The following is a 24,965-nucleotide window of genomic DNA, read 5'->3' on the forward strand; positions in this document are numbered from 1 at the left end:
CTCACGACAATACATTCTGATTGCACCTCTCTCTCCATTCCTCCAGATTGCCACTCCCTTCCCCTCCCTCTGCATTGAGAGGGCTCTCACCTCACCCTCTCACCTTTTTGTTCCTACCTCGACCAAGTGCTCAGTCCCGAGGCGTGGGCGTCCTGCTGAGTTAGTTTCTCCTGCACTTCCACTCCGCATCAAGCGTCAATTCGTGGGGGAGGGAAAAAAAAAGCCAAGGAAAGTTTTAACCTTCGAAAGTATCACCCCCTTCATCGCTCATCCCCTCCTTCGGCTGATCGACGCAGCGCGCGCGTCCCGGGCTGTGCGTGCACCCGCCGACCGGCGCGCTCGAACGCCTTCTCCCGCGAGGCGGCGCGGCCGAGATCGGGCGCGCGATTCCCCTCTCGCGCAAAGGGGGCGGGGGGGGGGCGGCGAGTGCGAGAGAGAGAGCCCGAGGCGCCGGGCTGCGTTGAGTGGCGCATCTTCGCGTTCGCCAGCCCCAGAAGGATGAATCCACAGTGCGCGCGGTGTGGGAAAATTGTGTATCCCACGGAGAAAGTGAACTGCTTGGATAAGGTAATGGTGCGGATTTTGGTCCGGAGGCGCGGAAGATTGGTTCATGTGCACCCCCCACCCCCCCCCCCCCTGCCCGACCCTCCCCAGTTGAATTGGGAAGCAAGATGGGAAACGCGTGCGGTTGGGGAAACGGGAGGTGATGCTCTGATGTGCGAAGCGCAAGGTGAAAAGTGTCGATGTCAGGCACCGAAATGCTGGGAATGGATCTAATTCAGCGAGAGGTGACGCATTGCCGAGGGGCGCGAGGCGATGGACTGAGCAACCTGGCGGTGAGCGTTGTCGCACCTGAAGCCGGCGGAGCGAGAGACGCGTTTCCAAACAGGTTGTGCAAGGATTAAGACGGAAAACTGCCCACAAGGTGCTTTTTTGCGTCTGTCTTAAACCCTCTGCGTTTACGAAATTTGTGGAGAGAATGGGTGGAAGAGAGCAAATAAAGCAATTTATTTTCCACAGCACTGCTATTTATTTGTGCATCCGATTGGATGGAACATTTTTCCTCTGGGATTCTTTTTCATGTTCACCAAGTATTGGGGGAAAAAAAAAACCCAAAAGATTTTCTTTTCTTTTTACAGTATTGGCACAAAGCCTGTTTCCACTGTGAGATCTGCAGGATGACCTTAAATATGAAAACGTATAAAGGATATGAAAAGAAACCTTATTGCAATGCGTGAGTAAAGGTTTAGTCAATTTAATGCACAAGCCTTGCTAAAAGAGTCCGTCATCAAGATCAGTGTTGTTCAATCTGCACCATACAAACAGGTTTCGTCAGCTGGAGATTTGGCAGCATTTATCTTTCAGCGTTGACACAAAAAGGTTGTGCATAAAAGGGTACTGATTTGCTCAAGAACCACTCTCTTGGCGATTCCCTTGTCTGCTCATTCATCCCCATCCTCTGGCCCAGTGGCTTCCAGCCACAAGAGGTTAGCAACATTGATGACATAAGTTACAGAAAATATGTGTGCTTTTTCTTTCGCTGCTTCAAAGGAATGGGAGCCTTAGCATTCTCAAAACAAAATGAAGACAAAAGAAACTCGGATGCTAGAATCTGAAGCAAAAAAAACTGGAAGTCAACTCGACAAGCAGCATCTCTGGAGGCAAAAGTGGATGTTTTGGGGGTGAGACTCTGCATCACTATTCAGGAGAAAGATTCCCAATATAGTATAACAGTTTGAAGGGGCTGGGCAGGAAGCAGATTGGTGATGGGGAAGGGATGCAGTGCAGATGGAATCAGGTGGGGGGTGGTGGAAGGGAGAGGTGAACAACAGGAGATGAAAATGAGGTGAACACTAAGAAAATGAGGTGAACACTAAGAAAATGAGGTGAACACTAAGAAAATGAGGTGAACACTAAGGGTTCCCATCCAATTTGTGTTTGGTCTCTTTGGCAATGGAGAAAGCCAAGGACAGACAGTTCAGTGTGAGAGTGAAAGAGTTAAAATGACATGCAATCAAAAGTGTAATGTGGCAGTTGTGGATGGATGTGATTGGCTAGTTTATGCATGGCTTCATCAGTGCAGAGGAGCCTCTTCATGAGTATGGAATGCAGTAGACGAGGTTGGAAAAGGTGCATGTCAATTTATGCCTGGGGGAGAACCGGTGTTTCACCTCTTGTGGTTCGAAGCCACTGTGCCAGAGGATGGGGATGAATGAGCAGACAAGGGAATCACAAAGAGAGTGGTTCTTGAGGAAAGCAGAGCAAGGGGGACAAGGGAGAATGTGACTGGTGGTGGGATCATCGAGTCTGTGAAAGTGATAGGGATGTAAGATTGTGAATCGGGTTGAATGAAAAGTGAAGATCAAGGAAAGTATTGCTATTCCATGTGGGGATACAAGGGTTGAGTACAGATGTGTGGGAAAGCGTGTGAGGGCTTCATTAACTATGGCAGAGGAAGGATAAGATTTTAGAAGTGCTCATCTTGAGAGCAGAAAATTAAATATGGCTTATTTCATAAATCAAATTTTATTTAGCTAGCTAAAGAAGGCAATCTGGAAGTTGCACATGACTGAAGCCATTCAAGGACATTGGTGGAGATAACTTAATAAAGATTCATTCTGAAGGAGATAAATTGGTGCATCTGAAATTCCACTCACTTAAGCTGTCAATCAAATTATGACAGGAACAATTATTGGGCTGTTTTCCTGTGTTTTATTTGAAGTATTTTCAGGTCTTGATTACGGTTGTTTTGGCAAGTTTTTCTCTGATTTGTTTAGTATGAGGCAAAAATGTCAAGGAATTTGTAGTTTATCGGTGGCCAAATATGGGAACAGTATTATGTTTATTCTCGAGTGTGGAATCAGTTTAAAAAAATATTTATTTGATCAGACTGTGTTGGTAGATTTTGCAGGTGATGGTCATGAAAAATTGCTTGTTTTTTGTGTGTACTTATTACATAAAACACTGCTTCTCAATATTTGCCATTTATTAATGTTCAACCTGTTCAACTGGTTACGGTAGCATTGTTATTAAGTTAATACTATTATCCAGAGTACCAAATGATTGATTTGAAGACAAGGGTTGAAATCCCATCAGAGCAATTTGGGAATTTAAATCAAATTTTGGTGTCAATAATTGTGACCTTGTAACTGCTGGATTGTCTGACACTAGTGGTTCACTAATGCCCTTCAGGGAAGGAATGTGCCATCTTTACTTGGTTTTGGCTGGATAGGATTTCAGATCTATCAATGTGCTTGCTTCTGAATTCTTCTCTGAAAGTGCCTGGCAAGCTGCTCAGTTCAGGGACAATTAGGAATGGACAATAAACACCAGACGTGCAATGATATCCATCTGCTCTGAATGAATAAATAAACTCCTCAGACTTTGCATGCTATGCCCAGTTATTTTGCCAGAGGGACTATTTTAAACTCTATCAGTTGTTAGTATCCACTCTATTCCATGCAGACTCTTGGGTATAGATGGTTGTCCAACCAATTTTCCAATTATCTCGTGAAATACAGGCAAACCCCGCTATATGCTGCTTCAGTGAATGCGAAATTCAGTCACAGCGATTTTGGAAAACTGTGACCATTTCCTTTTTTTTGTGTGTGTCATTATTCAGTTTCTGTGAGATCTTTAGGAATTTTCTGGAAAACATAAGTTGCAAATAGATGGTGTGAATGGCTGTAAATAAAATATGTGCAAATGACAGTCAGTCTCAGTATGTGCCCCCTATTAAATATGGATAAAAGAAAATGTGGAAGAGAATCTGATATTAAAAGAAAAGGAAAAGACAAGTAATTACTTTAGAAAATTTGCCTTCCACAAGTAAAAATTGGGATTAAATAATCATGTAAAGTGAGGTTTGCCTAAATTTGAGAGTCATGATCCAAAAATCTGGTTGAGGAATGGTTCATGCCCTGAAGCATCTTCTTGGAGCCCTTCAGAATAACTACTGTAATTGCTGTATTCACCACAGTGATGTAGTAAAAAAGGAGTTGCCTTACATCAAATTGCCAAGCTGTAAGGCTGTAATGTATTGTACAGAGATACACCTGAACCATACCACTCCCCTGAATACTACCGATTTTATTTATAATTTGTCATGCTTCTAATGCCCACCATTTCAATGCTATACTTGTTTCATCAGGCTGATTATGGAAGCCATTGACTGAAACAAATATTTTGCTTCTTCTTGTGTGCAGCATTGATTTGATAAAAGACTTCTCTTATCAGCCTCCTGTAATGCTCTATTGCCTTCAGATGGGACCAGACAAATACAATATTAATATCTATACCCGCCCCACGAGTGAAGTGCCCAATAAACTGAGTGATGCAGTTGGTAACTTGCCAAATCTATTTAAATTTTTTAATGTGACTGGTAAATAATTGCCATTTCATTCATTTAATCCTAAGTTTCTTATTTCTGCTTTTGATTCTTTTTTTTCTATTTTGTTGGTGTGTCTCACCAAAGTTTCATTGTACCTCATGTGGCAAAGCTGGGTGGAAAGTGACTCATGAGAATGGATGTGGTTGCAGGTCAGTGGAACAAGGCAGAATAATAATTTGGCACAGACTAGAAAGGCTGAAGGGCCTGTTTCTGTGCAATAATGTTTTATGGTTCTAATACTTCATGTAATTCCAAAAACAGCTCCACGTTATGTGGCTAATAGACACATGAGCAGGAAATTACTGGGTATTTTAAATGGAGGCACATACATTCATAATGCAATGGGGCCATGTGTTCATACAAGTCCATAACCTCCAGGTAGATACTCTTCAAATTGTAACAATTGGAGGGTGAGGATTGTACCCCTTTGGTATATCTTTGGCCTCTACAGAAAGGTATAACATTAGTTAGAGGAGTAAATTTTGCTGAACTTTTCATGGGATTTAAAAACCATGAGGGTGGATATGTAAGGGACTACAGATGCTGGAAGCTGGAGGGAAGAAACAATCTGCTGGAGGAACTTAATGGGTCAGTAATATCTGTTTGGAGGGGAGCATTTTGAGTTGAGATCCTGCATCTCCTGAAAATGGTAAGGGAGGTTGTCCATAAAGAGAGGAGAGGGAGAAGGGGGCGTGATGATGAGTTGGGGACTGGTAGGTGTTGGCTAGTGATGATGGTCAGAAAGGGCCAGGTCAGGGATGGTGAGAGGTATAGATGGGAGGCTGAAACTGGAGGCTGGTAAATTGGGATGCAAGGGGTACAAGTGTTCCAGAGATCAGGACAGAGAGAAGGTGGCTGTGGAAGGCTGAAGAACAGTGATAGGACTGCCTGGGTTCAGTAAATTGGATTGTGTTCAAGAACTCAGCAGTGGATCTGAATGATTACACCAAGGGTGTTGCAGACTTCTTCAAACCAGCTGTGAACAAGTGTGTCTTCACCAAATCATTCAGTGTTTCCCCCCGCCAAACAAGAAGCCCTTGATTAAACAATGAAATTCGGAACCTGCTGAAAGCCAGATCACAGGCATTTAAGACAGAGTGACACAAGGAACAGGAATGACCCACAAAAAGCCATCTCCCAGGTGAAGTGGAGATTCCATACGAGAATAGATGCAACAAAGGATACCTGACAGCTGTGGCAGGGCCTAAATGACATAACCTGCTACAAAACCAAACCTCATGCAGTAAGAGACAACAAAACTTCACTCCTGGATTAAAAATGCCTTCTGATGCTCAATTTGTCTCTCAGAACAAGGAAAGACCACTGTATCATATCACCTGATGATCCTATACTGTCAGTATCCAAGGAAAACATGTGGACTGCCTTCTGGAGAGTGAATCCAAAGAAAGAATCCACTCAGAATACACAACTGAGTGCTGAAAAACCCATGTTCACCAACTTGCCAATGTATTCACGGATAAATTCATCTCACTCCAGCAAGGCGTGGTATCCACCTTTTTCAAACAGGTGTCCATTGTAATGGTGCCCAAAAAGTGTGTGATAACCTGCCTGAATGACTACCGACCAGTGGCACTTGCATCCACAGTGATGAAGTGTTCAGAGAGGCTGGTGTTGAAACATATCAGCTCTTCTCTGAGCAGTGACATGGAGCTGTCCAATTTCCTTACAGCAGAACAAGGTCTATGGCAGATGCCATCTCACTGGTTTGCCACAAGGCCCTGGAACACCTGGATAGCACAGGTACATACAACAGGATACTCTTTATCAACTACAGTTTAGCATCCCATCAAAATTGATCAGCAAACTCGAAGACTTGGGCCTCAATATGCCACTCTGCAATTGAATCCTGGATTTCCTCACCTCCAGACTCCAATCAGTGTGGATTGGCAAGAACATCTCCACAATCTTCATCAGCACCAGAGCTCCATAGGGTTAGGGTTGATTGTGTAGCTTGGTACGACATCCACACCATGTACAAATTTACTGATGCTACCACGATAATGGGTTGTATAAAAGGAGTGATGAGTCAGCGTACAGGTGGGAGATTGAAAACTGGCTGAATTGAGCACTAACAACAATATCACACTCAATGTCACCAAAACTAAGGAGCCGATTGTGGACTTTAGGAGTGGGAAAACTAGAGGTGATCAGTGGGCGATCAGAGGTGGGTGAGGGTCAGCAAATTTAAATTCCTGGGAATCAGTATCTCTAAGGATCTTTCCTGAACCCAACACACTGTCATTGTGAAGAAAAAAAACGTCACTGCCTTTACTTCCTCAGGAGTTTGTGGAGATTTGGTATGACATCAGAAACCTTGACAAACCTCTGCAGATGTGCATTTGAAAGTGTGCTGACCAGCTGCACCATGGCCTGGTATGGGGGCACCAATATCTCTGAGTGGAATTTCTGGAAAAGGTAGTGGACCCATCACAGGCTAAATTCTCCCCACCATTGAGAAAGTCTACATGGAACGCTGCCTTCCAGGGCATGCTCTGTTTCCGCAGCTGCCATCAGAAAGGAGGTATAGGTGCCACAAGAATCATGCCACCAGGTTCAGGAATGGTTGTTAGTCTTCTACCATCAGACTCCTGAACAACAAACCCAATCAGAGAGTCATTTAGGGACTCTTGCTTTGTACATTATTTATTGCTCAATTTTGTTTTTTGTATTTCAGAGCAAATATGTTTAATTTTCTTTCTTTCTTTTCATTATTTTTTTTTGTATATGCATCTTTTCTTGAGTACAGTTTTACTTGATAAGTGGGAATTCTACCTGGCCCGCAGGAAAAAAGAATCTTGGGGTTATATATGAAGTCATGTATGTACTTTGGCAATAAATCTGAACTTTGAAGTGCTAAAATCTATTTAAAAAAAGGTGATAATAGGGAAATCTTGAGGGAAGGAGAGATGGAACCAGATGGGGAAAGAGATCCAGTGTATGATGTAAGTGGATAGGGATAGGAGGAGAAGAGGATGAAAATGAATCATTGCTGGAAGGGGTATGGGAAAGGGAATGGAAATGGTAGAACCAGAGGTGGGTGAGAGAGAGAGAGAGAGAGAGAGAGAGAGAAGAGGAGGGAGAGGGGAAAAATATACAAGAAGGAAGGGTTACTTGAAATTGGAACATTTAATGTTCATACCATTATTGTTGTAGTCTACCCAGGTGATAGATGAGGTACAGTTCTTCTTGATTGCATTGACATCAGTTGGGGATGTCCTGGAACAACAAATCTCTCTCTAAAAACCGACACGATCATTCCTGAGTGGTAACCATTTACCTTTCAAGCACCAAAGCCTGGTGCACAGTATAAGAATTGCCTGCAACCAGTGAACTTGGAGGAATGAGAAGTGAGATTGGACTGTGAACCAAAGAACTTTTGTGAACTTATATATATATATATATATGTACACACACACACACACACACACACACACACACACACACACACACACACATATACTTAGAATTAGAAGGGGGTTAAGTTAATAGTGATAAGTTTATTTTCATTTTTAAAGATAATTAAAAGCAACTTTTGTTTAAGTAACCATTTGTCTTGGTGAATATCTATTGCTGCTGGATTTTGAGGTCCTCTGGGCTTGTAACAGTATAGCCAAAAATCTGACCATTATCAAATGCTATCCTTCCCTAACTGTGGTAAATTGTTTGGGATTAAACACTGTGTACATGCCAGTTTTAAATAGAACTTAACTGGAAAGACATTGGTGTAGCGGATTGCTCCACACAAGCTAGCTGGCAGGGATGGGTATGGGGTGGTAATGGTGCTGGGGAGGGTGGGGGGAGGTCTTCATCGCTGTGTAGAAGCACACGCCTGCAGGAATGCAGGCTGCAGGTGGAAGGTGAGACTTCTGGGGAATCTTCCCATCAAGACTCTGGGAATGGTGGTGGGCAAGCAGAGCTCAAGGGGCGGGCTTTGGGAACCTGGAAGGGCATTGGAACTGTTTAAATATCACATGGGTGTTTTGAGTAAACATTTTCTGTTACTGGCATTTACTGTGTGGACTTCAGTTATTATGGTTCCTGTAGTTGGTAATTACAGACCCAAATTGCAAACAAAAATAAATACAGATATTGCTGGAAATACTCAGCAAGTCAGACGTCTTCTGTGGAGAGAACAGAATTATGATATCAAGCATTCTTTCAACAGAACCAGACATTTTGTGAATACTACTGCAATGAGCATATTGGAAATTTACTGAGGGCTTTATCCTGAAATTAATTATTTTCTTCATCGGAGTTACCAGATTAAAGGAAGCGATTTTTCTATGAGTATCCTGCAAAGGTTGCCCCTGGAATGGATGAAAATTAACAGTAGCACACATGCCTGAAAATTGGATTTAACACTATTTGAAAAGCAAAGTGTATGCTGTGCTGAATGCTAACATTCAGCCAGAGAAATCCTGCCAAGAAAAAAATGAGAAAGTAGGCAAGCTTGCCTTCAAAAATTCATTCAGATGGTTTTCACCCTGAATGCTGTATGAAAATGTGATTCCTGTAATTCCCATTGGGAGCATTGCCAGAGATTTCAATGGCTGTGTTTTTACTGTCTGTGATCATGGGAAATGTTTGCCGGTTTATAGAAGTCTTGCCATGCTATGATACCAAGGATACTTGTGTCTGACTACTGTTCCTAGACTGCAGTTCTGCCTTCAATACCATAGTTCTCAGTGAACTCATCTTAAACTAGGCCTCAGCTCTCCTCAAAGCATCTGGATCCTTGACTTGCTCTCTAATAGGTTGCAATAATTTGAGATGGGTGGCAATATCTCCTCCGTGATAACTCTCAATACTGGTGCATTTTGAACATGTGTACTTAGTCCCCTACTGTAATCCATCTACATTCAGGGCTGTCCAGCCAAATATCATTCTAACTGCATCTTTAAATTTGCTGATGAAAGAAGAAACATAACAGCATCAAGAAGAACGACCTTACGTGGGTTTAACACTTGACTTTATTTTCCTTGAGCTGCTTCAAACTACTTCCAACTGACAACCCTTCATAAGTTACTTCCTGTTTCTGACCAACTTCATGCATTGAATGCTTGGAAATGTAGTTCTTTTTTTACACATAATACAGATACCACAGTCCAAGGCCAGGTATCAAATAATGATGACTTGGAATACATGAAGGAGATTAAAGTCTCACTACATAGTGCCAAGACAATAACCTCACCTTCATCTAAATGACGTTGAGAGAGATGATCATTGACTTCAGGAGAAGGGACATAGACCACACCATTGACCACATCAATGGGACTGAAATAGAAAGTATAGATAGCTTTGCATTCTTAGGAGTAAACCTCTCCAATGACCCAACCTGCACAGCCACGTTGATGTGACAGTGAAGAAAACACACCATTGCCTCTACTTTCTTTGAAGATTAAGGAAGTTTGGGATCCCCTTATGTTCTTCAATAATTTTGCAAGTACACCATCAAAAACATACTTGTTGAATGAATCACAGCACAATATGGGAGATACTCTGGTCAAGATTTGAAGAAGCTTGGAAGGATAGTTAAGAAGGCCAATAGGGTGTTGGGCTTCATTAATAGGCAGATTGAGTTCCAGAGTTAAGAATTCATGTCGCAACTCTACAAATCTCCAGTGAGACCACACTTAGAGTATTGTGTTTGGTTTTGGTCACCTCAACGAAGGAAGGATGTGGAAGCTGTAGAGAAGGTGCAGAGCAGATTTGCCAGGATGTTGCCTGGATTGGAAAATAAGTCTTATGAAGCAAGGTTAGCAGAGCCACGACTTTGCTTCTTGAAGTGGAGAAGGATGAGAGGTGACTTAATAGAGGTCTACAAAATTCTGAAAGGTAGACAGCCAGCACCTTTTTTTCAAGAATAGAATATACCAAAGGACATCTGTACAAAGTGAAGGGAGGAAAGTTTAGGGGAGATATCAGGGGTAAGTTTTTTTGCAAAGATTTCTGGGTGCTTGGAATGCCTTACTGGGAATAGTAGTGGAGGCTGAAACATTAGGAGCATTTAAGAGACTGAAACAGGCGCATGGATGAAAGAACAATAGAGGATTATAAGGTAAGAAGGGTTTAGTACTTCTTTGTAGTTGGAATGTATAGATTGGTGCAACATTAAAGGCCGAAGGGACTGTAGTGTGCTGAAATGTTCTACGTTCTAAGCTGCAGAAGGTTGTGAATGCAACTTCAAGCATCATACAAACTACAGTTCTACACATGGACTCCATCTCCAGCTGCCTAGGAAAGGTATCCAGGGTACTGAAGAACCATTTACACCCCAGACACATTCATTTACCTCCTCCTTTCATGAAGAATATACAAAAGTGTGAAATTGTGCATCAACAAGCTTGGAGATGGTTTGTAGCCATCAGCGTCTTGAATGACCTCCATAAAATGCTCTTGTGTTGCTCTTGCTTTATGTTAATTTCCTTTTTTAATGGTGCTCTTGTTCTACTTTACATGACTGTAAGAATGTTAGAAGTTGATATGTTAGGCTGCTCGCTGAACAGCTCTTCTCACTGCACCAGGTTCAATGTGATATGAAACTCATAACTCGAGGAAATGTTTCCACCTGAAATGTTGACAATTCATTTTTCTCTCACTGATGCTGTTTGACCTATTGAGTTCCTCCAGCAGATTTATTTGTCTAAAATTATGTGCTGGATTTAGTGTTATAAGCAGGCAAATTGAGTGCTAGTGTAATTTTATTATCCTTATTAAAATTTACCCAATAAAGTTTAGTATTCACAGAATTTAGAATTGATGCACATGTTCTGGTCTTGTTGAGGTCTTGAACCTTATTGGAGGGAGATTTTTTTTGTGTTTTGCCAATAATATTACTTGATAATCTTGAACCTAATCCTTTAATGGCTTTGTTTGGATTGTTAGATGATATTAACTAGCAATTTTCTTCATCTGATCATCATGTCATCCTATTTACAACTCTTGGCACAAGAGCTATCCTACTTAGATGGAAAGATCCTGTTCCACCCACTAGTACTCAGTGGTTATGTCATGTCATGTCTTGCCTTAATTTAGAAAAGATCAGGTGTTCCGTGTTGTATGCTAACACTAATTTTCATAAAATCTGGAGTCCTTTTATGCATTATTTCCATGCTCATTAAATCTGTTTGTCTTGATCATTGAATGTATTTATTTATGTACATGGTTTTTCCTTCAGTTAGTAATGTTTTATAGATTCAGCAAAACTATACTACTTTTCATTTTATGTCAAAACATCTGGGGCTTTTTTCTGTGGGGGGGGTTAGAGGGTTTTGCTTTTCTATTTTTGTCATATCAATGCATAAGAGGTATATCACTATTGTTTTATTTTTGAAATGTACTTATATTCATATTTGGTAACCTTGTGTTCTCTATACAATGTGTACTTGTTCTATAAAACTCAATAAAAAGATTAAAAGAGGAAAAAAAATAGCCAAAAAATGTTTAGTATTCACAGAATTTAGTAGGTACTCTCAAAGCGATCTCTTCTAATGCTGGTACATATCCTGGATGTTGGTGAAAGAACTTTGCAGCGTCACATGAATTGAGTGTGTCTTTGTTGCATCTGGGTTGTCTTCTCAGTGCCATTTGTAATTCTTTCAAGTGGTTTCATGTAATTTAGGATATAAGGGCTCATAATGTGACAGTTAATCTGAGTTGGAGATAAGATGACAAATTTAGTTTCCTGAACTATATAAGAGAACCATATAGATTTTAAGACAATCTGATAGCTCTGTGGATAGTCATTATGGTCTTTTTATTTATGGATCAATGTACATTAACTTAATTCATTTTTATTCTGCTGGATCCTTTTTTTAACTCATTGGATCATTGATCTCTCTCAGGTTTTCAAACAAACCTAACCGTACTTTACATTTGATTTCCAGATATTGTTCTATCCTTGCTATGTTATCACAATATTGTGTAAAGTTCCAATAGCCATGTAATAGGAAGGATGTAGTAGCAAGAGAGAATGTAGAAGAAATTAACGAGGATATTTCCTGGAATGGAGTGCTGTGATTATTAGGAAATATTGGATAAAGTGGGGTTATTCACTGTGGAATGCAGGAAGATGAGCACTGACCTGATAGGTTAATATAGATAGTTTCATATAATATAATTTATAATATAATAAGATAATGTACAATTGCGAGGAGCATAGATAAGGAAGTTCAAAACTTGTTTCCTTGGGAAACCGACAACTAGAGGTCATGAGTAGGTGGTGGAGTATGTTTTGAACACAGGTTGGTGAATATTTGGAATGAGCTTCAGAAGAGGTGGAGAAGGCAGATACAGTTACAGTATTTCATAAGGTATTTGGTTAGGTGTTTATGTGAGAAAGGCATAGAGAGATAATGGGCCTGATGCAGGCAAATGGGATTAGTGTAGATTGGCATCATAGTAATGAAGTGGGCAGAAACAATCCTTTCTTTGCCATATGATTTTCCATGGTTCTCTGATTTTTATGTCTCATTAAACATAGAAACATAGAAAATAGGTGCAGGAGAAGGCCATTTGACCCTTCAAGACTACACCACCATTCAATATGTTCCTGCCTTCTCCCCAATATTCCTTCTTGGACTAATAAAACTGGTAAAGTCTTGTTTTGTTTAAATCATAAATTTGGTGACATCGGGACTCCGACAAGGAAGAAACCTATTTGTTATCTTGTTATTGGAGTTCTTTTATTTCTGTTTTTGGGCAGAACTTGATTTAGCTCACCTATTCTCCCTGCTGAAATAAAAAGTGCTTTATATTAGTTTAAAACAATCACACAAGATCTTGAAAACATTTTTGTAAGTACTTAAAAACACAAAAATACTAGAGAAACTCAGCAGGTCTCACAGTGTCCATAGGAGGTAAAGATAGATAACTAACATTTTGGCCTGAGCCCTTCTTCGAGGTATGAGCAAAAAGCAGGCAGGCACCTGAATGAAGAGGCTGGGGGAGGAGGGAAGAAAGGGCAGCGGGAGGAGCACAAACCAACATGCAGAAGAACAATAATTGAGCAGGAGAAGGAAAGGTGAGAATTGATCGGGGGAGTGGGGGTGGCTTTAAAAATACATGGCTGGAGGAAAGGAGATGTATGGAAAAGGGAAGAGGAGAGATGGAGGTTGGCAGGATGCTAATAGAAACCGGAGGTCGATGTTGACGCCATCTTGATTAGAGGTTGCACAGACGGAAGATAAGGTATTTTCCATAATTGCAAGTGTTCTCTGTCTGGCAGTGAATGAGACTATGGACAGACATGTCAGCAAGGGTATGGGACAGAAAATTGAAATAGGCGGCCACTGGAAGATCCCCGCTATTGCAGTGGGCAGAGAGAAGGTACTCAATGAAGTGATCTCTCAGTCTTTGTCTAGTCTTTCTGATGTCGAGAAGATCACAATGGGAGCACCTGATGCAGTAGATAACCCCTGCAGCTTTATATGAGGTATTGCTTCACTTGGAAGCAAATGTTTGGGGCCTCAAATTGTGGTGAGGGAGGAATTGTGGGCATGTGGGACACTTCTTGCGAATGGAGGAGGAGGTGCCAAGGGGGTGATTGGTGGGAAGGGAGGAGTGGGTGAGAGACTCATGGAGGCTGCGGTCCCTGCGGAAGGTGGAGAGGTCTGGTGGTGGGATAATGTCGTAGGTAGCAGAAATGGTGGAGGATGATATGTTTACCTCCAATGGATGCTCCAAGACCTACTGAGTTCCTCAAGCTATGATTTTACTACAATCACAGCATCTGCAGACTTTGGTGTTTCACTCTTTGTAAGTACTTGCATTGCTATTGGCATTTCTTTACCACATACACTGAAATTCTGATTGGCAAAATTATGTATGCTCTGAATCTTACATATTATTAGTCCTTTATCCACTGACATCCCATTTAATTGGCCGTGCAGTGTCCCGGGATAGAAGCCTCTTGTGCTGTTTCTACTGACCCACCTTTAACCAGGTCACTGACTGCTTTTCCACCGAACACAACTCATCCCTGGGGTTTGGAAATCTTATCTTTGAATGGAATGGATGTAAGTTGTTCCTTTTCCACTGGTTTAATCAGCCCACTGGCATCAGCTGATGCCATGGATAGAAGTAGAGATAGAGGCATCATTTGACGTCATTTCACGTCGGCATGGTGATTGTTTTCCTTTTCCACTGGACCCTTAACCAGTTAATTCCTAGGACAAGGTGCCAGTGGAAAAGGGGCTGTTGTTAGATTTGTGAAATTGTGAATTTGAGTGGAATGACATGACTTTAATCTGAACTTTTAAAGGCTTCAATATATTTTTAAAGGGAACATGCAAACTAATTTAGGGGTAGGGAAAGTAAGAAAATTTACTAACAGTGCAACATGCTGGGTGTCACTAAGACTAATGCATAAGAAGGTGCCAGAGTGGTGACAGTGGTGTGATTTGAAGACCTGTGTAACACTGTATATTGATTGAAAGGTATGAAAATTACACTAAGGATGTGAAAAGATGGAATGGTTTTCCTTTTTGTAAATAATGCATTGTGAAGAAAAATATAAAAAGGCAGCTGATGCACCATCAATTACTCAAAAGACTGTTGTTGAGAAACCAATAGGCTTTTTTATTCACTTAAGAACAACAGCACATCCATACTGTTTGAATATCTTGCACTGAGGAGGGGGTTGTGGAACAGTCGCCTTTATACAGGAGCCTGTTGGGAGGGACCACAGGTACAATCAGCCAATAGGTGTGCTTGACCAGACAATTCTATGCAACAATGGTTTACCATGGCAGCTTATTGTGGGAGGTTGTCATGTGCAACCTCTGCCGTGGCCACCCAAAAGCTAGAACCTCCATCAAGGACTCTCACCTTGGTCACAGCTACCTGCCGGCTGGAGCTCCTGATAACTCCATCGCATATTGCAGTGACTGCAAACTTTTGTGTTTCATTCCATGTGGTTGCATCATCATTTGCAATTGGATCCATAATCTGTTGCCACAACTCATTCAGTATTGTAGCTTGCATTCAAGGTCACTATAGTCTATTCGATATTAAAGAATCCCAGTTCTAGCCACATAAATTGTGAGGGACTTTTGCTGACCTCATCCAGTGGGCAGACATTCCACCCATTGTCTTCCAGATGGATGTTCCTTTCCAAAATGGATCCTATTGTTGTTAAAATAATTTTCCTTTTGTTGTCAATTAAATTATCATTAATCATGTAAATCTTTTGTTAATTAAGAATTGTACATGATTATTGAGCATCAATCTTATAATTTTCTCAAAGTAGTCATGATATTGCTCATAATCCACTTATCATGGTGGGAGACCTTTAATATAGTCCAGTTGAATGATAGATCTCTTAATATTTTTAATACAGTACAACTCTGGTTATCCAAAATCAGATTCTCTGAAATCCTCATTTATCTGAATTAAAAAAAAATTGGATAAATGAGGATATTGGAATCAAATGAAAAATCCTCATTTGTCTGAAATTTCTTTGGAGCCAAACTGACCTCCATCCTTCTTGGCAATGTCCTAAAATTAAATATTTTTGGTTGGAAGTCGGTAACATTTTGGAACGAATTATGGGGGTTAAGTTTTCACAGGATCTAATGCTATTTTTAATGAATAATATTAATGTTATAAGACTTAAATTAAAATGAAGTATGTATCAAATTGAATTTGTGTGAATTGCTTTAGCAGTTTCTAGGAAATGTGTAGGAATATTATGGAAGTCGGATACATATTTAGATATGGAAAGATGGCAGGCAGAACTTCATAGCTGTATACCACTTGAGAAGATTACTTACAGTTTACGAAACAAATATCATGTATTTTGGAAAATATGGTGCTTCATTTCTTGGTAAACCTCTAATATTAGACTTTGATATAAATGCTCTTTAATATAAATTCTTCAGTCCTTCTTTTTCTATTTTTTTTCTTTCTAGAGGTTTGGGGAGGATCAGTTTATATACCACCATGTATAATTTGTTGAAATAACTTTTGAATTGAATGTAATATTATTATTATTATGGTTAAAATTTGTAAATAAAATAATTTTTTCAAAAGGAACAGCGAGGACCTCAGGCTCCTGGGCGGAAGCGGGACATTGGACATAGTAGCTTTCCCTTGTATTCTCTTCCCTCCCTCCCTCCCTCCCTTCCTCCGTCCCTCGGCACATGGAATGCCGATGCTGACCGAATCCTCCCCTAGGCCTACTTCCCTGGTGTGTTTGTGCGGTAGGTCTAGGGGAGGATTTGGAGCTGGGACTCCGGCGTCAGAAGCTCTGGTTACCGGGGAGACAGGAGCCCGCTGATTGCCAGTGAGTATTTTCACCAGCCTGGGAGCCTCCCTGGGGATCAGCAACGGCAGTGGGTTCAAGTCGAGGATTGGCAGCGGCAATTGGGTGGTCTCGGTGATGGGCAGCTGCGTTTGGTTTGTTTCAGTGATTGGCAGCAACCAGCATTTTTTTTTAGTAAGAATTAAACATTATTTTAATGCTTAAAAAGCCTTCCCTTGTGTGTTCTTTAAACAAATGATTTTCTGCTGTTACTAGGTTGTTTTAAAAAAAAAAATGACCAGATCTCTGAAAAAACCATTTATCCGACATAGACCAGGTCCAGATCTTTTCGGATAATCGGAGTTGTACTGTAGTAATGAAATAGTTTTATGTTTCCGCACAAAAGCAGGCAGCTTAATATAGGTTTACTGTAACTGGATAGTTGATATTTAGTATGAATGATATGGCTGATTTTGTGCTGCATCTCTCTCTGACTTTCTATTTACCCTGTGTTTCACCTTTAGAACTAATTTCTAAAGATAACACATCAGGCACCAAGGACAACTCTAGGTTTTCAGTCGTTAACTGGCAGATCCTGGGCTTTATTTTCTTTCTCCCCCACCACCCCCCAACCCAATTTATGTTAAATTATTTTAATGCAGCCTCCATAGTGGTAGGAGAGAAATTTGGCTCTTCAGTGTGAACTAAACGCTCCTGGAATGTTTTTTTATATATGCAGGCTTTGCCTGCCCACAAAACCACCTGAGAATTCCACATCCACTGTATGAATGCAACGTTGGTAATTCTGGTCAGAACATTGTTTTCATTGGAAGCTGAGACTCTTCCCAGCAGAAATTTGAAGAATTTTGCATTTTCCAGTTCGTAATTGCTCTGAGTAGGTCACAGTATGCAATTCAGGAGACAATGAATGTGCTGGATAAGTGTTTGAAGTGAGGTGTATTCTTGGGTTGCCCTGTTGTACATTGTAGCTTTGACTAGTCTCAGAAATGTCAAGGGGATAACATTTGAACTTAGAAACACTCATCAACTGCAAGGGATTCTATTCCATGACTGTACAACCATACACAGGGGATTGTGATGGTGATTTCCAGGCTCCCTGGAAGCACTCCTGATGCTTCCATCTTGTCCATGGTGCTTTCCCTAGTTGAGCAACTAGAGGATGGCTTCTGAAAGTCAGTATAATCCTTTGATATGGTTCTTACCTTCAGTCTTCTGGAGTAGAATTGTTTATGAATTTGGTCACCAGGAAACTGGGATTTGATATTTACCCATCTCCCTGCAACTACTTTGATTCTGGTGACAGGCCCCGTGTGCCCAGTGACTTGTCATAGAAAGATCTTGCCTCCAAGTTCATCGCTACAGAATATAATGTTTCTGAGCTGGCTGGTACTCATGACAGAGTGATAGAGCACTTTCACTGTTGCATTCTTTTCGAGACGTGACTTGGCTAAATGTTTTTTTTTAGACGTACAGCACAGTAATGGGCCTTTATGGACCACAAGCCCATGCTGCCCAATTACATCCAATTGACTGACAAATCCTGGTGTGTTTTGAACAGTGGGAGGAAACCGAAGCACCCGGACAAAACCCACATAAACACAGGGAGAACATACAAACTCCTTACAGACAGCGTAGGGATTCGAATCCCAGTTGTTGGTGCAACAACAGCGTTGTGTTAATCGCTATGCTAACTGTGTCGCCCATATCTTTTGTGGCAAGGTTAGCAGAGCTAGGGGTTTTTTCTTTGGAGTGAAGAAGTTTGAGCAGTGACTTAATACAGGTCTACAAGATTATAAGAGACATAGATAAGGTATACAACCAGCACCTTTTTCCCTGGCTGGGAGTAGCAAGCTCCAGAGGCCACCTGTACAAATTAAAAGGAGGAATGTTTTGGGCAGATATCAGGGGTAAATTTTTTTTACACAGTTTGTTGTGGGTACCTGGAATGCATTACCAAGGGTGGTGGTGGAGGCTGGAACAATGGGGTCATTGAAGAGACTCTTGATGAAATGAGTCACATGGATGAAAGAAAAATAGAGAGAGAGATTAGGCTTTTTTTGGTAGATATGTAAATAGGTCAGCACAACTTCATGGCCAGAAGGGTCTGTACTATGCTGTAATGATTCATGTTCTATGTTTGCAATTGGAATTCCAAAAGTAGTTTTCGACAAAGTATTAAAAATATCTAATTGTAAGGGAAGTGAGATGAGAAGAGGGAATTGTGATGAGGAAATGAAATAACAAGATGGTAGTGTGTAAAATAACACTTAATTTTAAAAAAAAAAGCAGCTAATTGAGTCCTAGAGACCATCTTCGATGCACTTTTAAATGTTGATAGCTTGACAACTTTGGTCCTACTGAAACTGAAGCACCAGGCATATTTGGACTGTTTATTTAAATAAATTATGTACTTTTAAAACAGTGCAAAAGACGATTATATTGATTTATGGGAGGAGGAAGTTGACGTGAGGAAAGATTGAACATAATAAATCGAATTTTTCTGGCAGTTAGAAGAATGAGGTTAGTGTAGAAGGTCAGTGCACTTGGAATCCAAGGGGAGCTGGACTATTTGATTCCTTGCACTGAGCCAAAGTTGAATCTAAGGGTCATGGTGGAAGGATGTTTTTCTGATTGGATCAGTGGTGTGCTGCAGGGATCTCCATAACATCCAATTTTTTTTTGGGATTCATTTAAATGTGGTTAAAATGATTAGTAAATTTTCAGTAGACAGTAAGATATGAGAAAGGGTATATTTTGTTCATCTAGTCATAGACAGTGGGAATGCACCTCTTGCAAAATGTGGGTCATCAGGGAAGCCAGCAGTATCCCTGACAACTTCATCTGTGAGAGGTGCATCCAGCTGCAGCTCCTGACAAGCCAAGTTAAGGAATTAGAGCTGGGGTTGAATGAACTTTGGATCATTCAGGAGGCAAAGGAAGTGATAGACCGGAGTTACAGGGACACACCTAGGAGGCAGGAGGAGGTTAGATCGGTGACAGTCAGGAGAGGGAAAGGGAACAGGCTCACAGTCCAGGGCCCCCTTGTGGCCGATTCCCTTCAATAACAAGTATACCATTTTGGATACCGTTGGGGGGGGGGGGGAGCAACTTACCAGGGTCAAACCATGGAGATCAGGTCTCTGGCATGGAGTGGCTGAGAAGGGAAGGGAGGAGAAGAGGCAAGCTGTTCTGATAGGGGATTCCATAGGGGGACAAATAAGAAGTTCTGTAGGAGAGATTGAATATCCCAGATGTTATGTTGCCTCCCTGGTGCCAAGTTCATGACGTTCTCAAGAGGGAGGGTGAATAGATAGATGTGGTGGTCCATGTAGGGACCAATGATGTGGGTAGGATGGGTGAGAAGGTCCTGCAAGGGGAGATAATGTAGCTTCACACCTGGTTAAAGACATGGTGTAGGAAGAAGGGCTTCAGGTTTCTGGATCATTTGGCTCCCTTCCAAGGAAGGTGGGACCTATTTCAATGGGATGGTTTGTATCTGAACTGGAGGTGGGGGGGGGCTAATATCCTTGTGGGAAGATTTGCTAGTACTGCTCCAGTGGGTTTAAACTAGATTTGCAGGGGGAGAGGAACCAGAATGCCAGAGCAGATAGAGGAGTGGAGGAGGGAAAAGATGATGTGAACATTGCATGAAGTATTAGAAGTCTACCGGCTGAATGTGGTGGAACTGTTCTCGGGTGCATCTATTTTAATGCAAGGAGTATTGCAGGAAAGGCAAAAGAAGCTTAGAGTGTGGATTGATATGTGGAATTATGACATTGTGGCCTTTAGTGAAACTTGGTTGCAGGAGGGGCAGGACTGGTAGATCAATGTTTCGGGCTTCTGTTGCTTTAGACACGAAAGAATGGGGAGGATGAAAGGGGAGGAGTGGCATTGTTTGTCAGGGAAAATATCACTGCTGAGCTCAGGCAGGACAGATCAGAGGATTCGTCTGTTGAGGCTATATGGGTGGAGCTGAGCAATGGGAAAGGTATGACCTCACTCATGGGGTTGTACTATAGACTGCCCAATGGACAGGAAGAATTGGATGAGCAAAATTTGCAGGAAACACAAGGTTGTGGTAGTAGGAGATTTTAACTTTCCACATTTTGACTGGGAATTCCCATACTGTAAAATGGCTAGATGGCTTGGAGTTTGTCAAATGTGTTCAGGAAAGTTTTCTACATCAATATATAGAGATACCAACTAGAAAGAGTGCAATACTGGATATTTTAGGGAACGAGACAGGACAGATGATAGAAGTATGTGTAGGGGAACATTTTGGATCCAGTGATTATAATGCTACCAGTTTCAAGATAATTACAGAAAAGGATAGGTCTGGGCCTCAGGTTGAGATTCTGAAATGAGAAAGGGTCTGGAATACATGGATTAGGATAAATTGTTTTTGGGAAAGGATGTGTGAGGTAAGTGGAGAACCATCAAAAGTGAAATATTGAGAGTACAGAGTTTGTATGTTTCTGTCACAATCAAAGGCAAGGTTAGTAAGCATAAGGACCCTTGGTTTTTGAGGGATATTGGGGATCTGGTTCTGAAGAAGAGAGAGGTGTATAACAGGTAAAGTCAACACATAGCAAATGAGGTACATGAGAAGTATAAAAATGCAAGAAAAACCTTAAGAAAGAAATCAGGAAGACTAAAAGAAGACATGAGGTTGCTTTGGCAGTTGAATGTGAAGGAAAATCCTAAGGGTTTCTACAGGTATATTAAGAACAAAAGGATAGTAAGGGACAAAATTGGTCCCCTTGAAGATCAGATTGATTGACTTTACATGGTGCTAAAAGAGATGGGAGAGGTCTTGAATGTTTTTTTTTATCAGTGTTCATGCAGAAAAAGGGCACAGAGTCGTGCGAAGTAAGGAAAACAAGCAGTGAGGTCATAGAACCTATACAGATGAAAGAGGGGATGTGCTTGCTGCCTTAAAGTAAAGGGTTGGCGTAGTTGTTAGTGCAACACCTTTACAATGCCAGCGATTTGGGATATGGACTGGTCCTGGGTTCGAAACCCGTGCTGTCTGTAAAGGAGTTTGTATGTTTCTTTGTGTCTGCGTGGGCTTTCTCCAGGGACTCCGGTTTTCTTCTACCCTTCAAACCATACTGGGGATGTAGGTTAACTGGGTGTAAATTGGGTGACACGGATTCGTAGGGCCAAATTGACCTGTTACAATGCTCTATGTCTAAATTTTTTATAAATTAAAATGAGGGTGGATAAATCCTCAGGTCCTGACAAGATATTCCCTCAGTCCTTAAGAGCTTGCAGGGGCTCTGGCAAGTATGGTGCCAGTGAATTGGAGAGAAGCTCCCATTGTGCTGTTGTTTAAAAAAGGCTCCAAAAGGAACTCTGGAAATTATAGGCTGGTGAGGCTGACATCAGTAGTAGGTAAATTATTGGATGATGTTCTTAGAGATTGGATATACAACTATTTGGATAGCCAGGGACTATCCAATATGGCTTTGTGTGTGGTAGATCATGTTTAACCAATTTTATGAGTTTTTCGAGGAGGTTACCAAGAATGTTGACGAGGGAAAGGTTGTAGATATTGACTACCTGGATTTTAGTAAGGCCTTTGACAAGGTCCCACATGGGAGGTTAGTCAGGAAGGTTCAGGTGTTAAGTATCCATGGTGCAATAGTGAACTGGATTTGACAATGGCTGGACAGGAGAAGTCAGAGAGAAGTGGTGGATTATTGCTTCTCAGACTGGAGGCCTGTGACAAGTGGTGTGCCTTGGGAATTGATGCTGGGACCATTGTTGTTTGTTATCTATATCAATGATCTGGATGATAATGTAGTAAATTGGATAAGCAAGTTTGCAGATGACTCTAAGATTGGAGGTGTTGTGGACAACGAAGAAGGTTTTCAAAGCTTGCAGAGGGATCTGGACCAGCTGGAAAAATGGCAGATGGAATTTAATGCAGACAAGTGTGAGGTGTTGCATTTGGAAGGACAAACTGAGAAAAGGCATATCTTGTAAATGGTAGAGCACTGAGGAGTGTGGTAGGACAGAGAGGTCTGGGAATACAAATACACAATTCCCTGTAGAGGCATCACAGGTTTGTAGGGTTGTAAAGAACTTTTGGCATGTTGGCCTTCGTAGTCAAAATATTGTTTTACATGAGTTGGGATGTTATATTAAAGTTGTATACGACATTGGTGAGGCCAAATTTGAAGTATAGTGTGCAGGTTTGGTCACCTAACTACAGAAAAAATATCAATAAGATAGAAAGAGTGTAGAGAACATTTACAAGGATGTTGCCTAGACTTTAGGAACTGAGTTGCAGGGAAAGGTTAAACATGTTAGGACTTTATTCCCTGGAACTTGGAAGAATGAAGGGAATTTTATAGAGGTATTTAAAATTATGAGGAGAATAGACAGTAAATGTAGATAGGATAGGTGAGATACAAACCAGGAGTGTGATTTTTATAAAGGTGTGTAAGATCATGAGGGGCATGGATAAAGTGAATGCTCACAGTCTCTTTCTTAGTCTAGATGATTCTAAAACTGCCCTAGATGGTATAATTTTAAGGTGAGAAGGAATAGGTTTAAGAGAGAGCTGAGAGGCAATGTTTTCACTCAGAGGGTGATCTTTATCTCTCATGAGGAAAGAGGAAGCAGGCACATTTGAAGAGATTTATAGACAGGAAGGGTTTGGAAGGATATGAACCAATCGCAGGCAAAAAGGACTAGCCCATCTTAATTGTGATGGATGAATTGGGCCGAAGGATCTGTTTTATGCTGTATGACCATAATGAAACACGAAATTAGTGGAGATTGAGAAGCTGAAAGCTGTGAGGATGTTTCAAATGGTGGAAAATCTGGAGCTGAAAGCAAGAAATAGATGAGCCATGCTTTTATTGAATAGTAGATCAGCCCACCTCACTGACAAAAGGCAAAGGAGGAAATACCCAACCCCAACCAACCAATTTTCCCCTGCAACCGCTGCAACCGTGTCTGCCTTTCCCGCATCGGACTTGTCAGCCACTAACGAGCCTGCAGCTGACGTGGACATTTACTCCCTCCATAAATCTTCATCCGCGAAGCCAAGCCAAAGAAAAAAGATCAGTCTAAAGAGATGGCATAGTTTCCTTTTAGTGTGTACATTGAGAGCTCTGAAATAGCATACCATGAATTGTCAAATTTTGGAAACATGATATAAAAGTGTCTGCAACATATCTTGATATTGGTACTTGGCAAACTCAATACGCTTAAAAATATTTTACCTTTGCACATTTCTGAGAAATATAAAACCATAAACTGCTCTTGAATATCACAGTAGTAATGGCATATGGAAACCAAATGGCATTTAGTTGCTAAGGAAACTGCTGCTGTGCAACCAATTTTCTCTCACTTTTAATAGTGTTTTTCTCTGCAGAGAGACTATCAATTCTAAATTATTGGTAACTTTCTTTGGAGGTTGTTTTATGTAAAATAACAAGTAGAATTGCTAAAAATCAGGATCAATAAAAATGCAATAGAAATAATTTTGTAAAATAATCTAAATGATATTGATTAAAGGGAATGCTTCCTTGAGTAATTGTTTTCCCTTTGGTTACCTCATGCTCCTGTTCCCTTTTCCTGGCTTTGTGATTGCTTTAGTTGCCATGGAGCATTCTAGTTTCTTTTTAGGTTATCCAGGTTTTTTTTTGGCAAAATTGAGGATGTGAATTGATGAAGTGTGTATATTCAATTCCATTAAACAGCAGAACATCAAATAATTGACAAGTTCAAAATTAAGGAGAAAATGAATATTGATATATTGGGATTTCCCTAGATCCACTAAAATATCTGAGTGGCAAAGCAGCAATAGATGGAAAGTAAATGGAGCCTTAATGGTAGATTAATGCCATTAAACAGGATAATTTGATTTTTTTTTGTTGTAAAATTCTCTTGTATTTTGTAAGATATTCAGGCTCTATTTGAAGTTAAAAATATTCTCTATTCTATCTTTTAAGTTGAAGTTGATTTTTTATGAATTCCAAAAATGTACCAGATGTTTAATTCGTGTACTGAGATCCCATTTAGCTGTATTTCACATGGTGATGATTCTTCAGTCTGAACACAGGTTGGTGTATATTCCCTTGCACTATAAAATAGCCATCTGGTTGAATTGTGCACTGCAGTGCTGAGAATCTGGTTTGAACCCTTGCCCTCCTGATCCTGGCTGTTAATGAACTATTGTCCAACAGTGAATTACCCTACTGTTCTGTGTCAGAGTTGTCTGTGATATTCAGTGTCAGGCTGGCTGGAGCGTCTCAGGTGGTGTTCAGAATTGCACCTT

At 40.9% G+C, this 24,965-nt stretch overlaps 1 protein-coding gene across 3 annotated transcripts in view; it reads left to right on the forward strand.

The window, feature by feature from the left end:
• Positions 1-389: 389 nt before the first annotated feature.
• nebl (nebulette) overlaps positions 390-24,965 on the forward strand; it is a 379,969-nt gene continuing 355,393 nt past the window's right edge. For 2 of the 3 annotated variants that reach the window (XM_069914656.1, XM_069914657.1), the window contains exons 1-2: positions 391-567; positions 1,140-1,234. In XM_069914656.1, coding sequence (XP_069770757.1) covers positions 499-567; positions 1,140-1,234 — 164 coding nt within the window. In that variant the 5' untranslated portion in view covers positions 391-498. Of the gene's footprint in view, positions 568-1,139; positions 1,235-24,965 lie in introns of all 3 variants that reach the window. The other variant, XM_069914655.1, reaches the window with a different exon arrangement.

This window comes from Narcine bancroftii, chromosome 1 (genome assembly GCF_036971445.1).
Source record: "Narcine bancroftii isolate sNarBan1 chromosome 1, sNarBan1.hap1, whole genome shotgun sequence".
NCBI lineage: Eukaryota > Metazoa > Chordata > Chondrichthyes > Torpediniformes > Narcinidae > Narcine > Narcine bancroftii.